This window comes from Lissotriton helveticus, chromosome 1_1, assembly GCF_964261635.1.
Source record: "Lissotriton helveticus chromosome 1_1, aLisHel1.1, whole genome shotgun sequence".
NCBI lineage: Eukaryota > Metazoa > Chordata > Amphibia > Caudata > Salamandridae > Lissotriton > Lissotriton helveticus.
The window spans coordinates 1,689,277,663-1,689,297,598 of record NC_136057.1 but is presented as its reverse complement, the minus strand read 5'-3'; the positions used below and the strand labels follow the sequence as shown (position 1 = coordinate 1,689,297,598).

Here is a 19,936-nt window from a genome sequence, read left to right as displayed (position 1 = left end):
GCTATCACGAAGTTAGCATACGCAGTCCCTGTCCTAGTCATTTGCAGGCGGTTACAGAGACATCCCTTCATATGTTTACAAAGCACTATTGTTGAATAGTCCGGTTAACCGAGAGGGCATTTTGCTTAATTGGTCCTGCAGGGCTCTCTGATTTGAGTCCATACACATACCCACATCCGATTATGTGCTGCTTTCATATCTATTCAAATGGCAAGGAATCTGCAGCTTGAAAAATCTCTATGAGAAGAACAAGTTACTTACCTTTGATAACCCTCTTTCTGGTTGAAACTCTATCTTCCCACAGATTCCTCCAATCCTTCTGTGTGTGGCATCTAGCCAGTAAAGGTCCCAAGTCTAGGAATCTACACATGGTCACATCAATTTGCTTTTGGGGTTCTGCGTCTGGGGTGGTGGTGTATATGTATACTGACTCAAAAGCAACTGACATCCGAACGTGGGAGTTGCGTCTGTTGTAGGAAGCTGGCTCTCTATATTGTTTCCAAAAGAGGTGCACTGTGCATAGAGTCTAGGTATCCCTTATTAGTGTACAGTGGCTTGCTTTAACAATCTGGTGTGGTCGCTCAGCCTTAGGATTTTCAGAGGGGTGTCTTTAGGCATTTGCTGCTCACACAGTCAAAGGAGACGCACACTAAATAAGGAAATCCGACACGATTTTAGAAAAAGAACATAGATTTTTATATTCATTTAAACACCAAGATATGAGATTCGGGAAGTACTTTTTGAGTTAGTGATTTTCAAAAACACAGGAAATACAGCTGTCAAATTTGAGGGATTGCCCTCGAATGTGGGACTGTTCTATTGGAGAAACATACACTTCATAGGGGTACTTGCAATTGAGTTACATGTTATTCTTCTGGACTTAAGGTAATTTGAGGTCGAGGTCCTGGAACCACCAGCAGGTTTGGTTTACCTGCCCTGGGTGTCCGGGTGCAGAAGTGCTGGTTGCAAAGGTAGCCTTGAACGTGACAGCTGTAGTTTATGGAGAAAACCTGCAACAGAAAAATGCTGCAACTGGGGACTTGGGGACAAGTCAGTCAGAAGCCAAGGTGTTGGGGGGGGGGGGGGCACCTCTGTTCTTGAAGGTCTCTGGTGCAAGGGTGCACCTTGGTTAGGCTCAGACACTGGTTGTGGGGCTCGGGTGCAGAGGTGTGTGTCCTGTGGTGGTCACTTCCATTGGAGGCTCTCACTTATCGTCCTGGAGATGGGGGACAAAACATAACAGCAGGGCCACTATCCATGATGGCCTCTATGGTGCGGATGTCCCATGTGGGTAGGTAGATCTTGGCTGAGTTGGTGCCCAGACTGGACACAGAAAAAGCCTTGGTTGCTGCAAGAGGTCTGGTTCCCTGGGTATTGGTGCAGGGTGGCTCCTGGTGTCTCCAAACTTGGTGGGAGACTGATCTCCTGGAGCATGGTGACCTCCAACTGGGTGACTGCTGCCTCAGTGGCCCCAGTGGTCAGCAGATTGGTAAACTGGACATTGGAGCCCGTGGCTGCAGGGAAGTGGCGCCTCCACTTCAAGGGAGATGCTGGCTGGCTGGCTGGTTCATACAGTGCTAGCATCCCTTCGAGGTTTTGGAGGATGCACAGCTGCAGGACGAGTTGGGTCTTTTCAAATGTCGAGACAGGCGCAGGCAGGAAGGGTTTGGCGCCAAGTCCTCAGCTAGTCCAGAGTTCTTGCATTCTTCAAGTATTCTTTGTCCTTCTCTAGTCCAATTTAATACGAATTCTCTGATTTGTAGAACTAATCACTTGTGAGATTATCCAGGTGCTGTCCCTAGGTATGGGAGATTGTGATTTGCCCCGAATCACAGGATGTTGCGCCGACTCTGAGACTCGAACCTGAATCTCCTGTTCCTAAGTCGGCAGCTCTGGCCGTTACATCACATCCTCTCATTCCTGACCACTTCCTGTGGGGAGTGGGCATAACCCTGCCTCAGAGTTCCTAATTCCACCCAAAACAAAATGGTGGAATCCTTCTTTCGTGGAGCGCTTTGGGCATCCTCCTTAGAGGTGTAACTAGCCTGGTGGTGCAACACTCCTATTAGCATAGTTACTTTCCTGCCAGTCCTGGTGCCAAATGGGCCTCAGGGCAAGGGGTAGCATCTACAAGTTCTTAGGGATGCTAGGGTTGCCTATCAAAGGCGGCATAGAAACTAAGAATTAGTGAACTCCAGACTTTTTGGTGACAAACATTCATTGTCTTTCATAAAAACATAAAGAACATCTGGATTCTTACCAGTTTCCTGATTTTCATAAGTTTTTCATTGACCATAGCAATGTCTCATATTCTACCAAAAATAATTGTATGTCCTTTAGAAGCAAGAAGAATCCTTATTTATGGGTTAACAGCCCAATGACCAATGCGTTGGAAAAGTGGGCATATAAAGAAAATATTGCAGTGTTGAACACTGTTTTCAGTAGGTAACAAATTAAAATGGTACATTCACCTGGGAGCCCTCAATTTGTGAAGCAGCCACATTCTTACTTATTAATGATATTCTGCCACAGGAGACCGGCTCATGTGCATGAATTTATAAAACATTACCTTGGATGCAAGATGCCACAAGCATTTGGGAATAAGTGGTTTTAAGAAACTTATCTTCCTCTATATCCACTTTTGACACACGTCCGTTAAGAATGCTGCTTGCTATTCTGCAAAGTGTGTACATGAAAACAGATGTGTCCTGCAAAAGAAATGCTGAACTTGTCTTTTTCAAAACCTATCCAGCATAGCAGCTATGAGGGATACATTTGTATTTTTCCCATATGCCCTGTGAAGAAATGTTATGAGATTCGAAGATTAATCTGCAGATGGTGCAGAGACTTACCTCAAAACTATTGTTACAGGTAACCGTAAGTTTTTCTTACACACTATAATGACTCTTGCTCTCCTATTCGTAGGCAGTCCTTCCTCCCGACAAGTGATTTACCTGCCTTACCCACTTTGAGTTAATTGTGTTGTACGGACCCATTTATTACTAAGACTGTATTGGTTCTTAAAATATGTTAATCTAACTTCATATAATGCTAATGTGACAATCATGTGCATAACGTTTGCTATCCTTTCTTCTTAAAAGTGCCTTTTCATTTTTTTACCCTCAGCAAACTGCCCAGAATGGATATCTTTCGGACAGCAGGTTAGTACAGATCTGCATTCTCTATAGCTGATCAACGGGACACTGTGAGGAGAAGCAGGCCTTGAAAGACCAATATTGTTAAAGAAAATGAAGAGAGCTAACACTTCTCATACTTTCTCCTTTTAATAACAGACTCTTCCAGGAAGCCTTACCTCTTAGCACACGCAAAAGAAGACAAATGTTTAGGTACCTCTGGGTTTCTTGTCTTCTTTGGTGGTCTTTGTAATTTTGTTATGAGTCTAGCCTGTGTTTGCTCTCAACATGCATGAGCTCTTCTGGAGTTTCACTTTTGTATTTGCATTTACTTTGCTGCCATTGTATTGTTTGGGGTTTCCAACATATTGTTGAGGAGATCTGCCTTTTGCTAAATATCAGCTCTTTTCAGGTTCGCTGAAGTAAAATATCGCCTGGCCACAAACATGCACTGTTAATGTCTTCTTGAGAGCCACCATCCCACTCAATACAATGCAGAATGTAGTTATTTTTTGGTTATTTATAGAGTTTATATCAAAACGAAATCTTTCAGCTCCGTGAAATTCTAGGTTATGGCCTTAACTAACTTTAGTACAGTCAGCATAAAAGATAATATATTTACCAGTTCACTGAGGCTTAGCAATGGAGGACATAGCATTTGTAGCATATGTTTGCCGTAGATTAATATGCTTAGTATTATCTTGCCATCTAGTGTTGGGCTCGGATGATTACAAGTTGTTTTTCTTCGGAGAAGTCTTCGATTGACGAGGCATTGCGAGTCCTCCTCCGGTGTGCATTGCGCATGTTACTTGGCTCCTTTGTTAGATTTTATTTTTCTGTGACAGAAATAATTTGATAGTGGTGTTCCCTAAGAGGGAGTAACCGCACATTCAAATGAGTATAAATAGAAGAGTTGTATAGGGCACATGATTTTAACAATTACTGAAAATACAGTAGGAGTGCTAGGGAGACCACCGTCACTCACTACCAAGGGTGACTAAAGCAGATCTAGGGGACCTGCCGGAGCAGAAATACAAGGAGGGTCTATTAAGCACTATCCTTAAAGTAAAACGATGACTTGTTGGTCACAACAATTATTTCACCTATACAGTCACAATGTATGCATGTTTCAACAAAGATATTCTTCTTTAGGCAAGATGATCAAGATGGTTTTCTTTTTATTCAAAAACGTCAAAGAAACAAACAGCCGACACAGGTTTCGTTGGTACAGAGTCCGTACCCAGACTTTCTCAAGGCTAAACAATGTAGATATCGAACATGACTTATAAGGAAGAGGTGTGATAACCTCAAAGAAAGGGTCAATCCCTGCTGATTGTAAGTATGGAGGTAGGCACGAAAGTATATGAATCGGCTCCAACCCGCTAATTGTGGGAGCAATAGTAACGTGCAGACCAAAACAAAGGCATTAGTGGTCCTATTTGCAGCTTAATGTCCGATCGGCAACTTGAAGGACAGACAGCTCAATAGTAATAGTTGTGGCAGTCCGCATTCTGGAGTGTTTGCATCCTGAACGCTTGATAACGCGACTTGTTTCTTTGACGTTTTTGAATAAAAAGAAAACCATCTTGATCATCTTGTCTAAAGAAGAATATCTTTGTTAAAACACGCATACATTGTGACTGTATTGGTGAAATAATTGTTGTGACCAACAAGTCATCTTTTTACTTTAAGGATAGATTTTATTTTTCCACCATCTGGTTCGAATGTCTATCGCAGCTCCGGGACCGAACCATAATTCCTCACAAAAGCATTTGTGATGCTCCTTTTTTCTCTCCAATCCAACAAATTTCACTTCCAAAGGACATCAGCTGGTGTTAATTGATCATTTCACGGCACCAGCTTGGGCGTCAGACCCCGAACAAGAAACATAAAACATAGTCACCAGATATGCAGATAATGCTGGCTACCAGAGGGGACAGCTCAGACTCAGACCCTGATTCCACACAAGGGCATGTGAGTACCTCTGTGAAACCTGCCCAAACCATATACCACATCGGCACATCTTCAAAGACCTCGGCATTGAAACCGGCACCTAAGCTGTTGCCATCAGAAGCATATACTCAAGACTGCAACTGGTGCAAAAAGCTCTTAGACTATTTCCACATCTTCAACACCGAAAAGCACAGAGTAACACCGAACCACAGCAAAACCAGTTGCAGCCTATTCGTGAGCGCTTGCAAGACAAACTGGACAAAGGACAAAATAGTCTTTTTGTTCACCCGGACACTGGGGAAAGTAGGCACCAAGCCACCATCAACTGTTACTGTTAGACTTCCTAAAAGGAACAACACCTTTGAGGAGGACATTGCTGGGCCTGAACCAACCAATCAACCAAAGAAGGAGGACAGAGGCATACACCCTATTTGTTTCCCTCCTCCTCCTCTAATGCTTTTCCATCTTCACTTACTCTACCTTCAAGGCCAGTACAGACACTTTCTCTGGAACACTTGCCTTCTGATCAGCCACTTTTTTCACCAGATCAGTCACCTACTGGTGGTGATTAACTTGAGGAACACAATATCCCTACTTTCACAGATCCACTGGGAGATTCCAATACTCTCCCAGACCCATGGGATGTTTGTCATCAATCCACTGAATGATACAGATTCTAACATCTATCAATTCAAACCCTCACCGCCAGATAATACTGCATCGTACCATGATCTTAGCAGTAGGGCTGCTGCATACTACAAAGTAACCCTACACACTATCCTGCAAGAGGATTTCTTGTTTGAAACACTGAATGGATCAGAAAAAAGACTGCTCAGTCGTTCCCTATGCTAAAAGGTATTTTAGCTTCCACACAACATATTTAAACAGCCAGTAAAATCTAGAGTAGTCACCCCTCGAATTGAAGAGAAATATAAAGCGTTCCCATTGAACCCTGACTATATTAAGGGCCTAATCACACCAGATTCATTAGTGATGCACACAGGCAGGAAAATAGCAAATTCACAAGGCACAGGGGATGTGCCTCCTATAGATAAAGAGAGTAAGAAATATGATGCTGCCGGTAAACGCGTTGCAGTACAAGCAGTCATTCACATGTTTATTGCTAATTCTGTGTGACTATTTTCCAGATGTAATTGTGCCACATGGGATGAATTGCAGGATCTACTGGAACACCTCCCTGATGAGTACCAAAAACTTGGTACACAGTTGGCGGAAGAAGGCAATGCTATATCTAATGCCACTATACGGTGTGCCCCAGACTCTGCTGACTCAAGCGCCTGTGAGGTTAACACTAGTGTCTTTATCAGATGCCACGCATGGCTCAGAGTCTATAGCTTCAAACTGGATGTACAACAACACCTGCTCATTTTACCATTTGATGAACAAAATCTATTTGGGAAACAGGTGTATAAAATGCTTAAAGTTAAAAAGACACTGAAACCCCTAAACCAATGGGGGCCCTGCAAACATTTCAACACCGTGGTTCCTTTCGTAGGGTTTAGTACAGGGGTGCAACCAGAGGGGGTTCCTCCACTGACTACGGGACTAGGCATAAATTGGGCTCCTATCGCAGTCAATTTACCAGGGGATCTTTCTATAAAACAAATTATAGAAATACAGGTAGAAGCCATGCAACCACTACCAAAACTCCCACCCCTCCAGAACGGTGACCACCTCCACCCAACCACATATATCACCAGTCGGGGGAAAAGTTAAAACATTTCTATTCACAATGGCAGGAGATAGCCCCAGACCAATGGGTACTATCCTTATTCAAAAATGGGTATTGTTTAAAACTCAACCATCACCTACAATACCACCAATGCCACATCATCATCTTGCTCTTTTACAGGATGACATTCTATCTCTCCTTCAAAAAGGGACAATAGAGATTATACCCTTACAACATCGAGGACACAATGCTACATTTATTTTGTCATTCCCAATAAGGACAAATACCTAAGGCCTATCCTAGATCTCAGGCCACTCAACAGTTACATTTCCTCATAACACTTTCACATGGTCACACTGCAAGAGATGAAACCACTGTTACACCAAGGAGATTTCATGACCGCATTAGACCTCAAGGATACGTTCTTCCGTATTCCCATTCATCCAGCACACCTCCGATATTTACATTTCTATCTCAACGGGCAACACTCAGTTCAAGGTGCTACCCTTCGGTATCAATACAGCATCAAGGGTTTTCACAAAATGCCTTGCATTAATGTAAGTAAGTAAATAATCTATTCAGTTAATTAAAACTCACAATGTGAAAACATAACCAATATATTTAAAACCGCACAAAACCCACCCTTTTCAATTTCTGCAGCAAATAATAAGTTGTATCTGAATGTACAGTCTTTGATATAGAGCTCGCTGGTAATACGGCATGAGTGGGGCACCATGCCCAGTTCTCAATCCTGATGTCTAGTTAGGCCCAGAAAATGATGTCAAATTTAAAGTTCTGGTGCTTCAGGATGTAAGCCTGGTCAGTGTAGTTTAGCCAGTCATCGGCATGTCCAGATTATAAACATGCCAATTTAAAGTACCAGTGCGTTTGGATAAACCTTACCAACGCTGTTTTACCAATCACTATTCAGTTTGGGACTTGCAGTTAAGTCTCTCTTCTACTGTATCGAAGAACTTTGTAAGTCAGCAGTTAAGTTGAGTTGCAGCTGGATTGAAGCATAACTTTACTGCCTGCCTGCAAGTCTTGTTCCCGCACTGTTTGAATGTTGGACAGAGTAGAGTGCGTCTGATGCCCAGGGGTCTTGGGAAGATACAGATGACATGCGCAAGGTCCTCGCTTCCCGTTCCATAGAGATGGCAGATTTGCTCTCCTGATGTCCTTTTCCAGGGTGGTAGTTGCGGGAGGTTTGGTAAAATGCTAAAATGTAGTCTTAAGATTTTTTCTTTAGTCTCCATTTTAACTCCTGTGCTTAAATAAGTTTGTGGTTTAAGAACTTTGTAATCATTAAGCACTGGCCAGCCATGTGCCCTTTTGGCCATGATTTCTTTGCCTTCAGTGATAAATGTAGTTCTTGTCGCTTTTGTTACAACCTTTTTGAAGCTCTGATGAGCTGTAGTGGTGACCCAATCATTAGTTAGCCCCAATTTGTTTAGTGAATAGATCAAGTACTTTATGGCGGATGAAGTTTTGCAACACGTCAGTTCACTCCAAATATATACATTTAGAGTTCCTGGCTCAGTGCCTCTGATCTTGTGACATCTTTTTATATATGCGCCCCTCCTTTCCACTGATTGTTTCTGTAAGCCAAATTCTAAGTGTATTTGGGCAGGGGAGACACAGTTTGGAAGGTGAAAAATTGCTCTAAGCGCTGGTGATTATTTTATCCAGGGCAATCGCACCTCTCCCTCGCATTGATTTGCTCTAGGCCTGGGCTTTGAACTTTGCTCCGTTCGCTGAGTTTTCTGCACTCCGCGGAGCTCGCAGAGTGCAGAAAACTCTGCTTCATAATGTGCAGCAGAGTTTTTCCCCTGTTCGCGAGCACGAACGGTAAGTTCCCAAGCTGCTCCTCGGGTAGAATTTCTACTCAAGCAGCAGGAATACCAGCACAAACTGCAGTTCGCACTACACTCATCCACTTGCACAACTTTGCTGAGTTTTTTTGCCACTTCGGGAGTTCTGCGTAGCAAAACTCCGCGAACTACGCCCAGGCCTGATTTGCTCCCATATGATAGCATTGGTTGTCTTTTTACTCAAATTACCTGCAATAAAGGGTCTAGGGTTGGGGGCGTGGCTTGGCCGCAGAGCGGAATGGCTGCTTGAATTTGCAGCTCCGCTGGCCGAGCCTAATATCTGGCAACCCTTGCTAATTGTGGAGGACTGTGTGGACACCTCCCCATCGTCCGGTGTGGCAATCGGGATCGATCTGAGAGATCCGGAGGTGTAGTGACTGTCGCGGACCCTGGCCTGTGGCGCGGCCTATGCGAACGGCCGGAGCCGGGGCCTCGAGTCGTGGCCCTGGTTACGGAGGAGAGAGCGGCGGCTCGGACACTGACTGTGCGGCGCTGCGGAGACAGGTCGGAAACGGGTACCCGCACTGCACAACGAGCGGTTGTCGGGGGAGCCCTGGCTAGATGCTTTCATGGTAAAGGAGGCAGGCGATCGCTGGCGGTACAGTCGAATGACTGAGGATGCCGAGGAGACACGGTGAGCCGGGGACAGACCACGCTTAGAAAGCAAAGAGACTATCGTTATCAGCACCGCACACGGGGGGCTGCAGTGTGGTGGATGGCTGATACCCTGCAGCCCTTGGCACATCATTAATGGTACGTTCGAGGATCCTTTTTGTGGTGTGTAGGATTCAGCAAGTGCGCCAGAGGCGATATATGTAAAGTGGGGCCGCCATTTTGTGGTGTTGAGATTGCCGCGCGATTGGGACCCGCCAGGGCGGCGCAAAAGGAAACAACAGCCGCTTGCAACGCTCGCATGTCTCCCAGCTGAAAATATATGCATCTCCCAGACCTCGATGTATTAAGACTGTCTGGCCCGTATTTTCCCTTGGCGATTAAAGATACACATTTTATTTCGTGGCCGCGCTGTGAGTATCAGCAGCCCGCATAACTGTACATCTGCATAATGTGCGTAATGGACCCATGTGATGAACTACGACGTGCCTAGAGATCCAATAGTAGCTGTGCCCGATATAGGCATTGCGAAACCGCGTTGCGGCCGGGAGCGTTCCCAGTGCTCCTGCCCGTACTGCACATCCCGGGCCCATCCGCAGCCTGCACCCGGTCTCTATCTCTGTTTCTGGTTCCGATTCTATTGAGTGCCACTACATCCGTGTATCAATCTGGGCAGTGCGGCGAACGGTACATACGCACAGAGCGGAGCCGCTGCACTGTGGGTGGCATCCACACCACCGTGGTCTTGTCCACTCTCCCTAAATACGGAGATCCATGCGGCCTAGGGCGGTAACAGGCATATCGCAAGTGGTCGTATAAAGTGACTTGTGTTCGCCTCACTTCGATTTCCAATATACGCTCACTAGGCAGTCGGCTAGGGCCTTTGGGAAAATGATTCCGATGTAATTGTGCTTGCTGGAGACTGTCGACGACAGACTCGCTGGACGACACTAACTAAGGATCTCACTGTGAGTAGATATCGCACTGTGTGGCCTCTTTCTAAGCGGTGAAGTACCTAGTGATCAATTACAATGGGAAAGCCATAGACCAGACAGCCCAAACTAACGTTTGATAAAAAAAACGAGTAAACCGCAAGATGCAGGCGCGCCAGAGCGTGAACCGGCAGAAGACAGCGCTCAGGGCCAACTGCCAGCGGAGGACGTGAGAGCCATGTTTCAAGAGCTGAAGGCGGGCTTGCAGGTTATAGATTCCAAAATGGATACCCTCGCTGATCGTATGGATAGGATTACACAGCGGATGGACAAGCAGGAAGGGAGGGTCAGTGTGCTGGAAACGCGTGTGACCGAAACGGAAGAAGGTCACACTGAAATTGAGAAGAAAGTGGAAGGTATGGACAAGGTTCTGGCCCTGATCCAACAAAAGAACGAGGATTTGGAGGTGAGATCGAGACGTAATAACATACGTATCACAGGCATTGCGGAATCTACAGCCATTCAAAACATGGCACAATATGTGGAAACTATGTTCAGGGATCTGTTTGGGTCTGACTTGTCTCCCATGTTTCTCATTGAAAGGTCACACAGAACACTGGGACCTAGGCCCAAGCAGGGTGCTCCAGCTAGACCCATCCTGGCACGTGTGCTCAACTACAGGGACCGCGACATCATCTTGCATCTCGCCAGGGAGAAGGGGTCAATACAGTATAATGGCAATAACATTGCGCTCTACCCAGACTTCACTTTGCAGGTGCAGGCGGCCCGTGGGGAATTTATCCCGGCCAAAAAAATCTTCCAGCAGATTGGCACAAAGTATGCCCTGATATACCCGGCCAAGTTGCGGGTTCAGGGCCCTGGCAGGCCTACTTTCTTCGTTGACGCCGGCGATGCACTTGCATATGCTAAACAGCAGGCGAAAGAACAACGTAATCAGAAAGCCCCAGAAGAAAAACATCAGATAATAGACTGAGCGACATTGAATGATAAGTCCAACTTGTTACGGTGTGGTAAGATGTTTGATCTATGATGCTCTGTGGGCTAAGGTTGTGCTATGATAAATCATAGAATGGGAACCTGCTGAAACAATAGCCTGAGAAGTGCCCACTTACAACCAGCACTCTAATAACCCACTGAGTTCTGCTTGGTGGCCACACTTGCAAGCGAGGCCCTGAGGTGTATGCGTGGCATAGTCAGCTCGGCCACCCTGTCACAAGTACAGAGGTGGATTGCGGTCACTCAGCACGCCCCAAGGGATGAGTCACGTGTTTTGGAACATGTCCTTGTTGTTTGTATTGACTGGGGCACTGGGGGAGGGCTTACCACAACCTGATTGGGGGGTTGGTGTGGGTGGGGTGGGTGGGGAAGTTGGGGTTTGGAAGGAGTATGGAAAAAAAGGGGGGTCTAGGGTTAAATCTGACAGAACATTTTTTAATGGCTTTAATTGCTAGGAAGCTTGTGGTGCCCTTCTGGCACAGGGCCTCCAGTTGGGGGTTGTACCAGCCTCTGCTGTCCAGTAACACTCCGAGATATTTATATTTGGTTGCCAAGTCTAGGTGGTGTCCATTCAAATACCAGCTCAGCTTTTTCTTCCTGAGATAATTCACTGTCATGATTTTGTTTTGTTTAAGTTGACGTTTAGTGCATTGAATTGCGAAAAATTGTAGTGGTGGTTCATCTAAGAAGAGAAGGAATACATATTTTCCCCTATCTAGATGATTGGCTCATCAAAAGTCCAAGCTGCCAACAGTGTCTAGGTTTACCCTAAACATGCAAACGTCTCATATGCAATGATTGCAAATTCAGCTAGGTGCAACTCCTCACAGTTATCCCCATTTAGTAGCGCATCTGGCACTGGGCAGTATCACAAAATCCACCTCCTAGCAGAATACCTACCTGGGGTGGGCAACAAATTCCCAGATGTGGTCAGTAGGACACACCAGCAGGTACATGAGTGGGATATCAACTTGCCACTACTTCACTCCTACTTCAAAAGGTGAGTGATTCCAGACATAGACCTGTTTGCCACTCGCCTCAATGCCAAAGCTTTACCTGAAGGTTCCCCCACTGTCAAACCAGGGTTAACACCCTGCGTATGAATAGGTCAGGACTATTTGCCTACGCTTTTCCGCCTCTCCCACTAATTTCATATCTGGTTCAGAAGTAAACACCAACATCTCTAATAATATGTTAGAGGCATGTGGGCTGCTGAATTCATACCTTAGCATAGATCGCCGCCTAGTGTTGGGTCCGGATGTTTGCATTCTGTTGTCCTGGAAGAGTCTTCGAAGTATCACGAGATAGGTGACTCATCCCCTGGACTACAGTGCGCATGGGCACCCTCTCCATCCTCTGATTGTTTTTTTCCGCCATTGGGTTCGGATGCTATCCCTCAACTCCAACTTGGGAACCGAAATTTTCAACTTTCTAAAGCCAAAATGCCTCCTACCTCGACGGTTTTGTTCTCGTTCGGTACCCCTTGACTCAATAATACTTTCCATCTCGATCCGGTCGTCGACGCGGGCTGTTGGGCCTTTTCGACGCCACGTGGGCCCGCTGCCGATGGAAAGGACCTCGTTTAAAAGGTGCCCACAATGTCACTCCAAATTCCCACATACTGATAAACATACAGTATGCAACAAGTGCTTATCTCCTGAGCACAACGAGGAAAACTGTCCAGCTTGTGCTCAGTTCCGGTCGAAGAAAACTATCCGGAACCGAAGGGCCGCTAGACAAGAGATGCAGCGGCAGGCACCGGAACCGGAGAACATTTATGGTGACCTAGAAATCATCACCGTAGAGGACCAGTCGGACTCCGAGGACCAGATCACACCGGGGCAAACCGTGAGTACCAGGCCCCCAACCCCGCTTCCACCTCAAGACAAGGCTCCGGTGGAAGCATCGCCTAATGGCCTTAGCCGAGATCGACAAAATCCTTCAGAGGCTCTGGCTCGGCTGCGAAGACCAAATCCAAGCCTTCTGATACCCAAGGAACGAGCAACACTCTTCCCAAAAAGGCCTTCGAACCTAAAAGGGTTGTCGAGCCAAAGAAAGTCGTCGATCCAAAAAAGGGCCTCGAACCAAAGAGGGTCGGTGATCCGAAAAATAAACGTCAACCCAAAAAAGGCCGTTGAGCCTAAAAAGAGTGTCGATCTACAAAAACCTGATCACACTAAAAAGCCTGTCGACCCGAAGAAGGCCGTCGAGTCGACAAAAAACATCGAGCCGAAAGGGGTCGTCGAGCACAAAAAACACGTCGAACCAAAAAAGGTTATGGAACCGAAGAAACCGGTCGATCTGTAAAAGGTCGTCGAACCAAAGAAGGTCGCCGAACCAAAAAAGGCAGTACAGCCAACAAAAGACGTCGAACAAAAAAGTCGTCGAACCGAAAAAGGTCACCGACCCGAAAACAGCAGTCGAGCCGAAAAAAGCTTCACAGCCGAAGGCCCTCGAGCCAAAGACTTACCACAAACAAGTGACTTAGCCAAAACCATCGGCGCCAAAACCACTGACAGTTGAGGAATAACTTTTCCATTCCGATCCAGTGAGCGCAGAACAACCTAAACTGTATATAGCCCCTGAAACAGGACACGTAACAGTTTACCAAAGGAAAAAGAGACCATTGGACACGGACACTTCTTCCCCTGTTCCTCCAAAGAAAAAAGACTTTGGAACATCTCCTTCAAGGCCTTTTACTCCTCCTTTCTTTCTTAACATGCCTTTTGTGGCTTACTCTCCTTCACCTTCAGGTTATGATGAGACAGAAAACATGGGGGATCCTCAGGATAATTTTGTAGAACCCGAGGATCAGGGTGTACAGGATAACACATGGGATGACCAGAATGATCCTTATGATACATATGAGCCACAACCCATCCCTGACACCTCCACATATCCTACAAAGCCGTTGCCTACTGATGACACCATTGATTTTACCAACTAGTGGATAGGGCAGCTAAATACCATGGTGTAGACATGCACACTGACCCAATTGAAGAGGAGTTTCTATTTGACACTTTTCCTACTTCAGAATAAAGTCTACATACACTTCCTATGTTAAAAGGGGTACTAAAACACACGCCAGACATATTCAAAGACTCAGCCAGAGCTTGTGTCCTCAATCCCAGAATTGAGAAAAAGTATAAATCAGCCCCTACAGACCCTTCTTATATTAAGTCCCAGTTGCCATTAGACTCACTGGTTGTAGCAAACGCTCGAAAGAGAGCTAATTCACAAACAGGAGATGCTCCCCCTCCTGACAAGGAGTCAAAGATATTAGAAGCCTCAGGCAAAAGAGTAGCCTCCCAGGCAGCAAATTCCTGGAGGATTGCAAACACAAGCTCTATTAGCACGCTATGATAGAGCACATTATGACCAACTGGAGAGTTTACTACAACACCTGCCAGAACCTTTTAAAGCTAAAGTTAACGACCTGATACAGGAAGGCAAATTTATCACAAACGCTTCCATTAAATGTGCACTTGACGCAGCTGACACAGCAGCCAGGTCCATCAATACTAGCGTTTTACTACGCCGGCATGCGTGGCTACACATTTCCGGCTTTAAGAACGAAGTGCAATCAACCATCCTCAACCAGCCAGTTAACCAAGATTTCTTGTTTGGCCCTGCAGTAGACACCATCTTAGAAAAGATGAAAAAAGATACTGAAACTGCTAAGTCTATGGGCGCACTTCAGTTTCAACAACCCAGAAGTTCCTTTTGTCGCTCCTCCTTCAGAGGCTCAGGGAGAGGCAACATATCACAAACTTCCTCAACATTCAAAAGTAATACCCAGAGCACCTTTAATAAAGGCTCAAACCGAGAAGGTTATAGAGGCAGTAATAACAAAGGCAGAGGACGTGGCGGCAACAACACCAGAGCCTCCACCGCCACCAAACAGTGACCTGTTCACACTCCCACCAGACCACTCAACACCGGTCGGAGGCAGACTAAAACAATTCCTACCAGTCTGGAACGCCATTACCACAGACAGGTGAGTGAGACAAATTATCCAGTATGGTTACTGCCTGGAACTTACTTCTACTCCACCCAACATGCCACCCAAACAAGGTCCAATGTCCAAAGAACACATCACGCTGTTACAAGAGGTCACATCCATGCTAGAAAAGGGAGCCATAGAGCCAGTCCCTTTTCAACACCAGGGAACAGGAGTATACTCTCTATACTTCCTAATTCCCCAAAAAGACGGATCCCTCAGACCCATACTGGACCTCAGACCTCTGACCTAATACATACTCTCAGAGCATTTCCATATGATCACTCTACAACAAGTACTCCAGTTACTCCAGCAAGGCGACTTCCTTGCTACATTAAACCTCAAAGATGCATATTTTCACATACCTATACATCCAGCTCACAGGAAATATCTCAGGTTCACAATAGAAGGTCAACATTACCAATTCAAAGTTCTCCCCTTCGGGGTAACTACAGCACCAAGAGTTTTTACAAAATGCCTAGTAGTAGTCCTAGTAGTAGTAGCAGGACACCTCAGCAGGCAACACATCCACGTGGTTCCATACCTGGACGATTGGCTCATAAAGGCCAAATCATACACACAGTGTGCAAGCCATACGTCTCAGACAATCCAGCTGCTGCACAGTCTGGGATTATCCATAAATTACCCAAAATCACATCTGCAGCCCTCCCACATACAACAATATCTGGGAGCAATAATAGATACCTTAGTGGCAAAGGCATATCCAAATCCAGCCAGGATAGCCAACATACAGACTCTCATTCAAAGATTTCGTCCACAACCCTCCTTGCCAGCTCGAGTCTTCATGCAGCTTATAGGCACGATGGCCTCCTGCATATTCATTGTCCCTCATACCAGACTTCAAATGCGTCCATTGCAGGAATGCTTAGCACGGCAGTGGAACCAAGCTCAAGGACAACTAAAAGACCTAGTGTTGGTAGACAGTCGCACTTACAACTCTCTGCAGTGGTGGAACCCACAAAACCTTTCCAAGGGGCGACTGTTCCAAGAGCCAGTTACACAAGTAGTATTCACAGCGGACGCATCACTGACAGGTTGGGGAGCCCACCTACTTCAATACACAGTCCAAGGGCTCTGGACAGTCAAGCAACATACACTGCATATCAACCACTTAGAGTTGCTAGCAGTATTTCTAGCAATGAAAGCCTTCCAGAAATACTTGTACAACAAGGCTGTGTTAATCCAGACGAACAACATGACAGCCATGTACTACATCCAGAAACAAGGAGGAACACACTCTCCGCAGCTGTCTCACCTAGCACAGAGCATATGGAGGTGGGCAATTCCCAGAAACATTTTTCTCCTCGCAGAACACCTACCAGGGAAAGACAATCAAATAGCAGATCTACTAAGCAGATACAGCCAACAGATACACAAATGGGAGATTCACCCTCAAGTTCTCCAACCATTCTTCCAAGAGTGGGGGCATCCAGAGATAGATCTGTTTGCCACAAAAGAAAACTCAAAATGCCAGTACTTTGCCGCCAGGTTCCCACACCTGTTGTCACAAGGCAATGCGATATGGATGAACTGGTCAGGCAGATTTGCGTACGCTTTTCCACCAACCCCACTGATTCCGTTAGTGGCACGCAAACTAAGGCAACTGTCACTTACAATGATCCTGGTTGCTCCCACATGGGCAAGACAGCCATGGTACACCATGCTCCTAGAACTCTCAGTAGTTCCCCATCAAAGACTGCGCCTGTCGCCACAACTATTAACTCAGAACCATGGAGAATTCAGGCACCCAGATCCCAATCAGATGAACCTAGCGATCTGGCTCCTGAAGTCTTAGAGTTCGGATACCTTAACTTGCCTCCAGACTGCATGAACATTATCAAGGAAGCAAGGCGCCCAACTACTAGAGCATGCTACGCAGCTAAATGGAAAAGATTTGTCATTTATTGCAATAATAACCAAATCAATCCATTAGATGCCTCCATCCAAAACATAATCTGTTACCTGTTACATCTTCAAATATGTAATCTGGCATACTCTTCCATAAGGCTACATCTTGCTGCTATAGCAGCATATCTCCAAAACAGACATGTGTCCCTGTTCAGAATACCACTTATCAAAGCTTTTATGGAAGGACTTAAAAGAACCATCCCTCCAAAGCATCTACCTTCCCCAGTCTGGAACTTAAACGTAGTACTTGCCAGACTTATGGGACCTCCCTTCGAACCACTCTATACATGTGAATTACAATTCTTAACATGGAAGGTGGCATTTTTGATTGCCATTACCTCCCTCAGGCGAGTGAGTGAGCTACAGGCACTAACCATTCAGGAACCTTTCATGCAAATACACAGCAATAAGGTAGTGCTTCATACTAACCCTAAATTCATGCCAAAAGTTATATCCACTTTCCATTTCAATCAGTCAATAGAATTGCCAGTTTTCTTCCAAAACTCGCAGTCAGTGGCTGAAAGAGCCCTACACACACTAGATGTAAGAAGGGCTCTGCTATATTACGTTGACAGGACTAAGTCATTCAGGAAAACAAAGCAACTATTTGTTGGTTTGTCTCCACAACATAATGGTAATCCCATTTCAAAATCAGGAATAGCCAGATGGATAGTTAAATGCATTCAAATATGCTATCAAAAGGCTAAGCGCACTCTAACAGTCCCCCCAAAATCCCACTCAATGCGCAAAATGGGGGCATCCATGGCTTTCCTAGGAAATATTCCCCTAGAAGACATATGTAGGGTGTCTACATGGTCTACCATACACACTTTCACTAAACACTACTGTGTGGACGTACAAGCAAAGCAGCAAGCTACTGTAGACCAGGCGGTCCTTAAAACTCTTTTTCAAACTGCTGCAGCTGGTGCAGGTGACCACCGCTAGAGGAGATACTGCTATACAGTCTATGCTAAGATATGAATTCAGCAGCCCACATGCCTCGAACGGAAAATGCTACTTACCAGTATGCATCTGTTCTTGGCATGTAGGGCTGCTGACATTGTCAACAAACTTTTCATGCCTGTCTTATTAACATTTTTAAAGTAAAAAGTTTCTGGATTTGTGACATTAAAACCTGTAAAGTATGGAAATTTATCATAAAATGTTTTTGAGCTACCTTTTGGTGGCGTTGGACAATGTTCCCATTGATTATAAGTTAGAACATTTCTGGGGGTTGCAGATTTGTGCAAATAATGATGACCAAAATGATTAAAACAATTCATTTCTTAATAATTTGATGAACCATCTAAGTATTCATATTTTTCAAATTGTGCTGACATTTCTAAGTCTGCCATCATGTTATTAACAGTCTCAAAGCCCCAATCATCAGAAAATGTACTCGGTGACACAAAATCACTCAAGGAAACCTTAAATTGGTGTGGAATCTTCAGCAGCTCGACAGGGCCATAAATCTCATGATACGTTCTATTCCAAGCTATGCCACCAGGTAGTGGAACAGCTGCGATGTTCACTGATGATAGGTCTCTTTGTTCACTATGAGATGATTTGTATGGCTTCAGGAGCAAGCTGATGTTCTTTCTTGCTGTGTCCATTGTACTATATTTTCCATCTATCAGCTTTCCCATACTTAAAACAAGAATGAGCCAAAGTAGGAGAAAACGTACACCTAACACAATCCAAAATTCAACCCATGGTGAAACCAGATATGTATTTGTAAGCTGGTGAAAAAGTTCTGTTACTTGTTCCTTGAATGTTTTGTTTGTTGGCGTTGTTTGAGGCTCACTGGGATCCTCAGAAAAGGCATCGAAGTTGATGATATAGCCAGAGGCAGTTCTGTCAATGGTTGGTATTGCATCCGGATTATTTGAAATCGCTGGAGCTGCTTGTTCCCTTGACATGTTAGTATAGTCAGATGCTACATCATTGTAGACAGAAGTTTCTTGACCAACTGTTATTTGGGTTTCAAGAGGAACAAGTTCCATGGCTTTCTTGCACAGTCCTTTTCTCACTGCAGATTCTTCAAAGGTGATGAGTCTTTCAGTTTGAATCTCTTGGATGGTAGCAAGATTTGGTAGTCTGCTACATCTTTGAGTCCACTGGGCCTACTACTTATTATCGGCCACATAGTGTGGTTTTATCAGGTCAATTGATACGGACCGTTTCTCCTTTTTTCCAGCAAGGGGCGGCAGTAACACTGTTCTTGATCTGTGGATTGCTAGCACAGGTACTGGTTTTCTGTAAGCAGGCCCAAATTCCTTCTTATCCGCTATTTTCTCTCTGACAAGATCCCCAATCTTTGGAATCCAGACAGCTCTTGCTGGGACAGGTGGTTTTTATTCAGTGGTCGTTGGCTTTTGTATGGTGTTGCTTAGACTTCTTCTGGTTTCATTTAAGTCCTGTTAAACAGCCAAACGATCTTTGATATCAAAGGGTTTTTGTTCTACAACTGAAGTATGACGATGGAGGTCTTCGACCATCATTCTAGTACCAAAAAGGATTTCATATGGAGTGATTCCACCCAGAGAATTTCTTTGCAGGATATTAAGACTACGTTGGACACTTGACCCACCCGAACCTAATACCCTGGCTGTTATAGATTGCTTTATGTCACGGTTCTTTCTTTCCACAACCAAATTTCCCTCAGGATGGAATGGACTTGAGTACCGCAATGCAACGCCCAAGCTGGCCATGGCCTCCTTGTAAGCCCGGGAGCTAAAAGCAGGACCCTGGTCAGAATGTAGCGTGCCGATTGCGTATGTGCCGAGAAAGACTCA

The 19,936-nt window shown here is 45.3% G+C and overlaps 1 protein-coding gene across 4 annotated transcripts in view; it reads left to right on the top strand.

The window, feature by feature from the left end:
• The window catches only part of R3HDM2 (R3H domain containing 2), a 906,692-nt gene that overhangs the window by 519,279 nt on the left and 367,477 nt on the right, over nucleotides 1-19,936 (top strand). For 2 of the 4 annotated variants that reach the window (XM_078688980.1, XM_078688981.1), the window contains 2 exons: nucleotides 3,127-3,161; nucleotides 3,294-3,347. In XM_078688980.1, coding sequence (XP_078545106.1) covers nucleotides 3,127-3,161; nucleotides 3,294-3,347 — 89 coding nt within the window. The remainder of the gene's footprint in view (nucleotides 1-3,126; nucleotides 3,162-3,293; nucleotides 3,348-19,936) is intronic. The other 2 variants (XM_078688982.1, XM_078688983.1) reach the window with 1 other exon arrangement.